This window comes from Rhinopithecus roxellana, chromosome 11, assembly GCF_007565055.1.
Source record: "Rhinopithecus roxellana isolate Shanxi Qingling chromosome 11, ASM756505v1, whole genome shotgun sequence".
Lineage (NCBI taxonomy): Eukaryota > Metazoa > Chordata > Mammalia > Primates > Cercopithecidae > Rhinopithecus > Rhinopithecus roxellana.
Window position 1 is genome coordinate 138,995,904 of NC_044559.1, and position 9,911 is coordinate 139,005,814.

The 9,911-nt window shown below is 45.3% G+C and overlaps 1 protein-coding gene across 7 annotated transcripts; it reads right to left on the minus strand.

The window, feature by feature from the left end:
* Positions 1–2,572: 2,572 nt before the first annotated feature.
* ZNF32 (zinc finger protein 32) lies at positions 2,573–7,659 on the minus strand. Of its 7 annotated transcripts, none has more exons than XM_010376135.2 (3): positions 7,506–7,659; positions 4,772–4,910; positions 2,573–3,513 (listed from the first exon to the last, which is right to left on the minus strand). In XM_010376135.2, exons 2-3 carry the CDS (start codon positions 4,839–4,841, stop codon positions 2,762–2,764), a joined length of 822 nt encoding a protein of 273 aa, XP_010374437.1. In that variant the 5' UTR covers positions 4,842–4,910; positions 7,506–7,659; the 3' UTR covers positions 2,573–2,761. The 7 variants fall into 7 exon arrangements, with proteins under 7 accessions (XP_010374437.1, XP_010374439.1, XP_030797179.1 ...); XM_010376137.2 differs by having other exon boundaries at positions 4,768–4,910; positions 7,506–7,583; XM_030941317.1 differs by having other exon boundaries at positions 2,574–3,555.
* Between the last annotated feature and the right edge of the window lie 2,252 nt (positions 7,660–9,911).

Below are 9,911 nucleotides of genomic sequence, written 5' to 3' on the forward strand. Positions count from 1 at the left end.
CAAGAGAACCAGGCAGAAATTTTTCATACTTTTTAAGGGCTTTTCAGAACTATACTTGGTGTAGTATCACTTCTGTTGTGTTCTATTGTTTGAGGCAGTCACAAGGCTGTCCAGATTCAAGCAGTGGTGACATAGCCTACATCTCTTCATGGGATGAGTGTCAAAGACCTTGTAGGCAATACATTTATACTGCTTCATGGTTACTGAAGTATATCTTACATATAATAAAATGCACAGATCTTAAGCATTGAGTTAAATGAATTTGGTAATTGTTTAGACCTATGCATCTACTGCCTGATGTCAGGTATAGAACATTATTTTCACTCTGTAAACTTCCCTTGTGTGCCTTTCAGGTCAATCCTCACACATAGTTTTTCCTGTTCTGTGAAGGCATGTAAGTGGAATTATACTATTTGTGTATTTGACTTAACTTTAACTCAACATAAAACTTTCAGATTCATCCATATTGATGTATCACTTGTATGTTCTTTTTTATTACTGAGTTGTATTTCACTGTATGGATATACTATAGTTTCTTTATCCCTCACCCATTGTTGGACATTTATTTCTAGTGTGTAGCTTTTATAAATGAAGATGATATGAACATTCTTGTATATATCTTCAAATGTTATCATGGTATCTTTGGAATACTTTCATATTAAAATCCAGTGTTTCTAAATTATTTCAATGCTCAAAGCCTTTTAAATTTACCTCTCTACATGGTAAAGATTTACTATTACAAGCTTTTTGGGATTAAAGAGGCAATAATTTATAGCTGGGAGTTCCCAACCCTGGGGCCATGGATCAGTACCAGTCTGTGGCCTGTTAGGAACTGGGGCACACAGCAGGAGGTGAGTGGTGGGAGAGCAAGGGAAGTTTCATCTGTATTTACAGCCGCTGTCCACCGCTTACATTACCACCTGAGCTCTGCCTTGTGTCAGATAGTGGCAGCGTTAGATTCTCATAGAAGTGTGAACCCCATTGTGAACTGTGCATGCAAGGGATTCTAGGTTGTGCACTCCTTATGAGAATCTAATGCCTTATGATCTGTCACTGTCTCCCATCACCCCCAGATGGGACTGTCTAGTAGCAGGAAAACAAGCTCAGGACTCCCACTGATTCTACCTTATGGTGAGTACCTTATAATTGTTTCATTATACACTATAATGTAATAATAATAAAGTGCACAATAAATGTAATGTGCTTGGATCATCCCAAAACCATCTTACCTTCCCCCTCCATCTGTAGGAAAACTGTCTTTTATGAAACTGGTCCCTGGTGCCAAAAAGGTTGGAGACCACTGGTTTATAGGATCCACTGGAAAGGATGGAATGGTGTCTTACCAAGAAAACCAAAATCTCTATCATCCATCATTTATTTCACTTACATAAATGCTCAGCATGAAAAATTATAGAGATGGCTAAGATTTTAAAAAATGGAAATGAAAAATTCCCCTCAGAACCAATTTCTCCTTTGCAGCCTTCTTCAAATCTCATCCCCTGGAGGTCAGAAAAAAGGATGGGTTAGAATTCCAAATTTCTGTGTGTGTGTGCAGGAGGAAGAGGATAGTATTGTTGCAAAGTGGAAGTTCATTATTGACTACAAACTACAAGTCTGGGTTCAGTAATAAGAACACTTATCTTTCTAGATAACCCAATCCCAAGATATTGCTACTGTTATCAAAGAGGGAGTGAAGGTCTCTGAGAATGTAGGAGTCCCTTTAATAGATAGGGAGAAATGGGTTAAAGATTTTAAAAAATTGCAGACAGTAGTTGTTTGCTCTTTGGTTATAGGTGAATTATCCTCTATCCTAGTTAGGAGTGGAGGACTGAAGTATGTCTAAATGCACAAACTAAAGCTCTGCAGGCTTGGAAAGAAATTTTCTTTTGTAATAAAAGGGTAGGCCCCTTGCTACAGACATGAGTGATTAGTTACAATAGGTTATTGGGGGTATCATCCAGGTAATGAAATGTTCAACAAGAAGATTATAAAGGTTAACTAGATTTGCCCCATGGATTTTGCCCAGTGGTTTTGAAGGCAAAACAAGATTAATTTGAATATGTAGGGAAGAAAAAGAACTTGGGATTGATGAGGGGCTGAGTTTTTACATTTAAAAAAGCCTGATGGTGTCAACTACAAATTTATTTTTTATTTTTTTATTTTTTTTGAGATGGAGTCTCGCTCTGTCACCCAGGCTGGAGTGCAGTGGCTGGATCTCAGCTCACTGCAAGCTCCGCTTCCCGGGTTTACGCCATTCTCCTGCCTCAGCCTCCCGAGTAGCTGGGACTACAGGCGCCCGCCACCTCGCCTGGCTAGTTTTTGTATTTTTTAGTAGAGACGGGGTTTCACCGTGTTAGCCAGGATGGTCTCGAACTTCTGACCTCGTGATCGCCCGTCTCGGCCTCCGAAAGTGCTGGGATTACAGGCTTGAGCCACCGCGCCCGGCGTCAACTACAAATTTAAAATTTGTATTGTGTATACACAGAGCAATCTCTAGTGTGGCACCGGATTAATGGGGGTACCTTGAAAAATCAGGTCAAAATAAAGTGACAGAAATTATAAAACATACATGATAATGATAATAAACAAGACATTTATTTCTCATACTCTTTTGGGGGAAAGGAGAAAAGTCAGTTTGTCCTACCCGATGATGGTCTTTCTGAAAGATTCTCCATTCATTCCATAGAACTGAATAGGTTGCTTCATCTCAGAGAATTTTGTACTCTTAATTCATAAAGAGAACTTCTGTTCAAGAGAGTGATCAAAGGGTGAGCCTCTGTGAGCAGCTTCGCTGGTGCACGGCCAGGCTTCCTCTCTGGGTGAAGCTTTTTCCACATTGGCCACACAGATAGGGTGTCTCTCCTGTGTGGATTTTGCCATGCAGAATACAATTCCCCCTGGTGTGGAAACTCTTCCTGCACTGGGTACAGGCATAGGGCTTCAGGCCCGTGTGGACTCTGATGTGAACAATTAAGCTTCCTTTCTGACTGAAGGCTTTTCCACACTGATCACATCTATAGGGCTTCTCACCACTGTGAACTCTCCTGTGAACAGCAAGGTTACTCTGATTCCTGAAGCTTCTCTGACAAATAGCACACTCATAGGGTTTCTGTCCAGTGTGGAGTCTCTCGTGGACAGCGAGACTACCTCGTTGACTGAAGCTTTTCCCACACTCCTTGCACTGATAAGGTTTCTCTCCTGTGTGTATCCGCTGATGTGTAACAAGATTGCCTTTGGCCCTGAAGCTTTTTCCACAGTGGGTGCACTCAAAAGGCTTTTGACCAGTGTGGATTCTCTCATGTAATGTTAGACTACCTTTTTGCCGGAAGGATTTTCCACACTCCTGGCACTCATAGACCCTTTGTCTCACTCCAGGTGAATCTTCCTGTAGGGTCTTCGAATCTGGGGATTTTTGTTCTAGCTTCTCTCTCCTGAAAGAATTTTGGATATCCCAGCTTGAGGATCCTGTAGCCTCAGAGTGGTCATACTTGTGGTGGGCTTCAGTCATCACATCTGATAAAATGAGAGCGAAGTCATGTAAGAAGCACCAATATGCTGAGTTAGAATAGGGAAAAAGAAACATAATTCTTTGAGTGCTTATGATGTGCCAGGCCTTATTCTGTGCATAGACAATGCAATCCTGAAAACAATGCCATGAGATTGATACAGATAATGGGAGCAAAGGGAGACTGTCAAAGGTCACAGAACTAGGTAAGTTAGAGCTGACTCAAATAGGCATTCTCCATAGTACTGTACTGCCTCTAAATTTAATATAGGCCAACAAATAACCTTGTAAGACAGACATGGTTTTCTCTATTTTATAGGTCAGAAAACTGGCTCAGAAAATTTAGAAAACTATACAGAATCACATAGAGCCCCATACCCAACTTTTGTCTGACTCCAAAACAGGTGTGGATCCAGGCTGTATAAGGCCTAAAACTTTCCCATTTTAGAGGCACCCTTTTAAGAAAATGTATAAAATTAAGCCCAGGGTCTTGGAGAGACCAATGCAAGTGAGGGGTCCTAAAACTTAAGCTGCATTTGCTTCTTCAGAAATCCACCTCTGTCCAGTCTGTTTTTACAATGGAATAAGCACCAGTGACCTCAGAAAATATGTAGTACAATCCTGGGTACTTTACATCTGTCATTGCTAATCCCTGCAACCCTACAAGATAGAACTTACTGCCCCATTTTACAGATGAAACTGGAGCTTAAGGAAGTTAAATAACCCGTCTGATACTGCAGATCTAGCCATGGCAATTATAGAATCTGATCCAAGGAATTTTTCCCATTAAAATCCTTGCTATTTTCAGCCTACTAAGCTATGGCAAAACTGAAATCAATTTTGGTTTGGAAGTTATTCTCTATGCAGATATTGACTTTATTTTTTCCTAATACTGCCCTGCATCTGAGCCTCCTGGTGCACTTTAAATATGGGTCCATTCATCACCATTAACAGTTTTCTTGGTGTCACCCCAGGGTAATTTTCTCCTTGTTCTCTTGCCTTATTCAGAGACAATGCTGAGATTTAAGCTGCTCATTGATTCTCAGAGACTACTTCAACGCTACCTCCATATCAAGATGGTTCTCTTGCTCTGTTTCTACTATTACTTCTAACTCCAGCTCACAGGCTTTTCTTGTAACCCTAGGAACAGCGAGCTCTTCCAAAGCAAGGTCTCCTCTGCTTCCTCAGACTGCCGACCAGTGCTGAGGACAGGGACACTGAATATCTGTGAGCTGAGCACATCCAGCCATCAACTGACTCACTCACTGAAGAACGCTACATTCTGGGCATATCTTCCATGACAGTCCAGCAGGGTAGCTGTTGGAAATCCAAACATGTCCACTCCTGCTTACGACCTCAGTTACCACCTCTTCATATGATTCTTCCATGGGCTGTTCCTGAGCACCTGAGGGATAAAAACAAACAAACAGAAACAAACAGGAAAGGGCAGAATAATTGATATGTGAGAAGGAAAAAGTCAACAGTTGTGGAGGCATAAGTGAATGTAAGAAACCTAGATTGCTTGACATAATTTAGTTACTATAATGTCACTGCAAAATAGGCCCAAAGGTACCAGGACCACACACAAATGAGTCTAGGAGGAAGCAGGAGGTGGGAAGGCAGAGAACACATAAACATATATCTCTTCCTGCCAATCCCAAGTTAATAGTCACTCCTGTTTACACTTTGGTCTTGGCATGTGATTGGGATCTTCCATTTTGGTTCCCCACCTAACCACCTACTACTTTCTTCCCTCTAAGCCCCAGAGGAATTCAGAATCTAAAAAAACATTTCAGCCTTCACGATTGGTTGGAACCAAGCAGCTCTCCAGTTCTCTGTAGTTACAAAGACTTAACAAGAGAGTCCATATGTTATCACTGAACAATTCTTTGGAGGCTCCAGACCCAGACTCACCTTTCTCTTGCTCTTGAAGATACAAGAATACCAGTTCTGACCAAGTGCAAACACTTGTCAATTCTTGGAAAAGAAAGACCTACTCTGGACTCCAAAACCAAGCCCGAGGCACTCCAACTAGGTTAAGTAACTTGCCCAAAAACCCACAGAAAATAAGGAATCAAGGTGGAGCAAAGGTTCAAATCCAAGACTTTCTGGATCCAAAGCGTATGCTCTTACATTAGACAGTTGTCTAGTTCCTGATCACTAAAGACCTGGTCAGAATGCTTATAAAATTGAACAGAAAGGAAGAGAGTTTGACTAGACTGAGTTACTCTTCCAGATCCTAGGAATCCTCTTGTATGTGCTCTAAATTATCTTTTATTATTATTATTTTTTAAAGTTTTCTGAGTCAAGGTTTTGCTCTGTTGCCCAGGCTGGAGTACAGTGGCTCAATCATAGCTTGCTGTGGCTTTGAACTCCTGGACTCAACAGATCCTCCCACTTCAGCCTCCCAAATAGCTAGGACTACAGGTAAGCACCACCAAGCCTGGCTAATTTTTAAAAATTGTTAAAAAAATTTTTTTGGTAGAGATCGGGTCTCATTATCCTGCCCAGGCTGGTCTCCAACTCTTGGCCTGAAGTGACCCTCCTGCCTCGGCCTCCCAAAATGCTGAGATTGTAGGCATGAGCCACTACACCTGGCCCACATGATCTATTTTTTTAAAAAAATATTTTTTCTTACTTCAGGATCCTAATTACTGAATGCTTACACTTTTAAGAAACGCAGTGGTTCAATGCATACTCCTTGTTTCCCTCTAATATGTCCTATCAAAATGCTGGCCTTCTGATTTAATGAAATAATAATATGATGCTACCATTATTTGTTTTGTCAACCTAAGCACCTGGTTCTTCTTGACAGCTGCACATTCTGCTACATGCTGTGATGACCAAGAGAGGCATTTAAATATTTATTTGGAGGACTCACTTCCAACTTGGAACACAAGCTACAAAGGAATTCCCTACCAACATGACAGCACATCATTTGGAAATTCAAGGTATTCTTGCTCAACAACTGCACAAATTAAAAGTCCCTGGAGTACATGACGCCTGCTACCTGGGGTTGGACTCTGTCGCTGGGGATTCTGGAAATTAGGGTAGAATTCACAGCTCTGCCTCTCCACCTGCTGTGACGTCTTCAAGTTACAACTCCGCCGCCTATCAGGGACCTCCGTGATTAGTAAGAGGGAAATTGTCATATTTTTCTCCCTAGATCACAGGTCTGAGGAAGTAGTTTTCCTAAGATTTTGTAAAAGTGGCTTTATAATTAAAAACATTGATTTTCCTATTAGAAAGGCTATTATATCCTTTGGAAAAAGCTTAGTAGTAGTCCATGAGAGTCTTGGCTTCTTGCCTTGGCGCCCCCAGGATCTATGACCTTAGGCAAGTTTCCCCACTTACCAAATAGGTTCCTAACACTCTCCTATCAGTAGGACAGTGAGAAGGAAAGAACCAAACAGGAGGGGTATCTGACGAGACCACCAGGCTTAAGACCTAAAATCCAGCGTCCTCTGGAGGGCGGATGCGAAGAGGGGTACACTTGGCGGTCTGGAGAATGTCCTGGGGGCGTTTCAGGTGTAGGAGCTTGTGGGTAGCGTGGTTTCCCACACACTGCCTGGCTTCCTACTCTCCCTTGGAGAGGGTGCCTCTCCTCGCATCCCCGAAAGGCCGGCGCCGGCTTCCCGCCCTCGCTGAAGCCCGCACGGAGGCCCGGGGAGCCCACCGCGGCTTCCCCCTCCCACGCCCCGACCCCATGGGCCCTGCTCCTCTCCGCAGACGCTGCCCTCCCGCCTCGGGCCCCGGGCCCCGGGCCCGCCCAGCGTCCTGAACCTCGGCACCCCGCTCTCCGGTCCACGGGACCCTGCTCTGCGGACCGCTGACCTCTCCGCTCGCGGCTGGCCTCCCTCGGGGCCCGGGCCGGCCGGGCCTGCTCATTTCCGTGGCGGCCGCTGTCATAATGCGGCCACACGGAGGGCCCGGGACAGCGGCCTGATGGCGCAGCCCCGCCTTGCCCCGGCGCTTTGACCCGGCCGGGGGCCTCACTCACCGCAGCGGCGCGTGCCCGCAGACAAAGGCCGGCGCCGTGCCCGCAGCAGCACCAGCACCAGCGCCGGCGCCGGCGGACCGGACTACAACTCCCAGGAGTCTCCGCGCGAGCTCGCCCGCCGGGCCGTGGGTCTCGGCGGCCCCGGCTTCCCAAGAGCACTGTGGGAAATGTAGTTCTCTGGCGCTCCCGGTGCTCGGGCTCCGCAGGTTCCCGGGGCGCGGGGACCTCAAGCCGTCGGGTTTGGACTGGGAATCCGGAGACCCACAGCGCTGACCTGTCAGCGGACGTGGAGTCGGGTCCGAGCCACGGCCGCTCAGATTAGCAAGATCTGATTGACAGCATCGGGGTAGCAGGCGCTGAGCCAGGGACTCAGGAATCCAGGGTTCTTGTAGGGCGTCGCGGAAGGAAACGAAGTTTTGGAGAGAAATGCGTTGATAAAGCCTTGGGGGCTTCCAGGTCATGCGTTGAGCCGCTCGCTGCATGAGCAAAGGCCTTCGCCTTTGCTTTCATGGAGCTTCTGTGAAGAGCAACAGGAACAGTCAGTCCAGTCTTCGTGAGATACTGGGAGGAGCATGGTTGCTTTTGAACACATAGGAGATAAAGCCTCTCTAATAATACCTTTTTTTTTTTCTTCACTCTGTCTCTCAGGCTGGAGTGCAGTGGCAGGATCTCGGCTCACTGCAATCTCCGCCTTCTGGGCTCAAGTGATTCTCCTGCCTCAGCCTCCCAAGTAGCTGGGACTGCAGGTCCGTGCCACCATGCCCGGCTAATTTTTTTGTATTTTTAGTAGAGGCCGGGTTTTACCATGTTGGTCAGGCTGTCTGATATGCCTTAAGCCTCCTTCAAACGCACTTTTCCAGGATCGGGGCCTCATCCTGGAGCTCTTTTGCCTGGCCGGGCATCTCTCTGGGTCCCTGCCTCTGGAGGGATGCGTCTGCCTATCCTCTTGCGTGAAGGACTCATAAAGAATGCTTCCTCTTGCTATGTTCTTGTCCTCTACCCGAAAGCCACCCATTTGTTAAACTAAACAACTTAATTTCACTCAATATGCAAAGGTGTCGTGTAAGTAATAAGTTGATTCCTAAATGTTAGCTGTTACTATTGCACATCATTTCTGAATTTCATTCAACATTTATCTGTTGAACCCATCTTAAGTGCTGACACTGGGGACACGAATGTGAGCAAGACACACTGTGCTTCTAGGGAGGGGCTGACAGTCTAGTGGAGAAAGCAAAAACCATCTTCCTCACATGGGGGTCAGGGGTGTTGCGCAGTGAAGTCCCAGAGTGTGTGGTGCAAAGTGTCCTGAAGCTCCCCACTCCTGAACTGCTCCAGGTGGCTCCTCCCCTCACTCCTCCCAAATCTGAGAGAGAAAGGGGTGGAGGGTTGCACACAGCAAAGGTCAAGGCTCAGAGTCCTAAGGCTGCGTCCTCTGCTTCACACAAGGGTACATAAGTTCCATTGAGGTCAAGACTGGCTGTGGACGCTAGGACAAGTTTCAGATCCTGCCGTGAAGGTACATGACAAAGCATTGATGGGAAGAGGTGGCTCTGAGGGGCAGCCATCATCACTTTTATAAATCTGCATAAACTCCCTTAAGAGGTCTCAGGAAAGTGGACACATTGAAGGGCCCAAAGCAGGGGAGAAAGTTGTTAGGATTGGGGTTGATGTGATCCCAGCCTCCATAGACAGACTGCCCAGTTGCAAAATGGGGCACATCCTCACCCACCACCTGCATCTTAAGGCAAATACTCAACAAGAGGGAGGGTGTGGGGTGAGGGTGAAAGGGAAATTGTTGTCGGCAGTATAGATTTGAAAAATTGCCAAATAACAATTCCCCCACTTTGCAGGCATTTCAAAATATTAGGTGAAGGACAGATAATTCAATAAATGGTGTTATGACAAGGGCGAGACATTGGAGGGGGGGAGTTGAATGTTTACCTGACTCCCATGCCAAGAGAACCTCCACATGGATTAATGTAAAATGGGAAACACAGAGCCACAAAGGCCCAGAAGAGCACATGGATTAATCTTCTTATAATCTTGGCATAGGGAAGGCTTTCTTTCTTTCTTTCTTTTTTTTTTTTTTGAGAAGGAGTTTTGCTCTGTCACCCAGGCTGGAGTGCAGTGTTGCTATCTCGCCTCACTGCAAGCTTTGCCAGGGAAGGCTTTCTTAACCAATGTAACAAAGGCAGAAACAATAAAGAAGAAGATTAAAATCCAGCACTTCTGTGTGGCCAAAGCACCACTAAATGAAGTTAACATGTGACAAGCTGGGAAAATATTAGCAACTGTCATACTTAAAGACACCATACAAATCAGTAAGAAAAAGACAGTTTACTAGAAATGTGGCAAAGGACAGCAACTCACACACACACAAATGAAAGGAAAATACATTCACTGTTC

Bases quoted from the DNA above. Each gene is read 5' to 3' on its own strand.
- ZNF32 (XM_030941317.1), bottom strand. From the start codon at position 4,841: ATGTTTGGATTTCCAACAGCTACCCTGCTGGACTGTCATGGAAGATAT. The intron at 3,556-4,771 runs GTGAGTGAGTCA...ATTCTAACTCAG, and splicing joins CCAGAATGTAGCGTTCTTCA to CATATTGGTGCTTCTTACAT.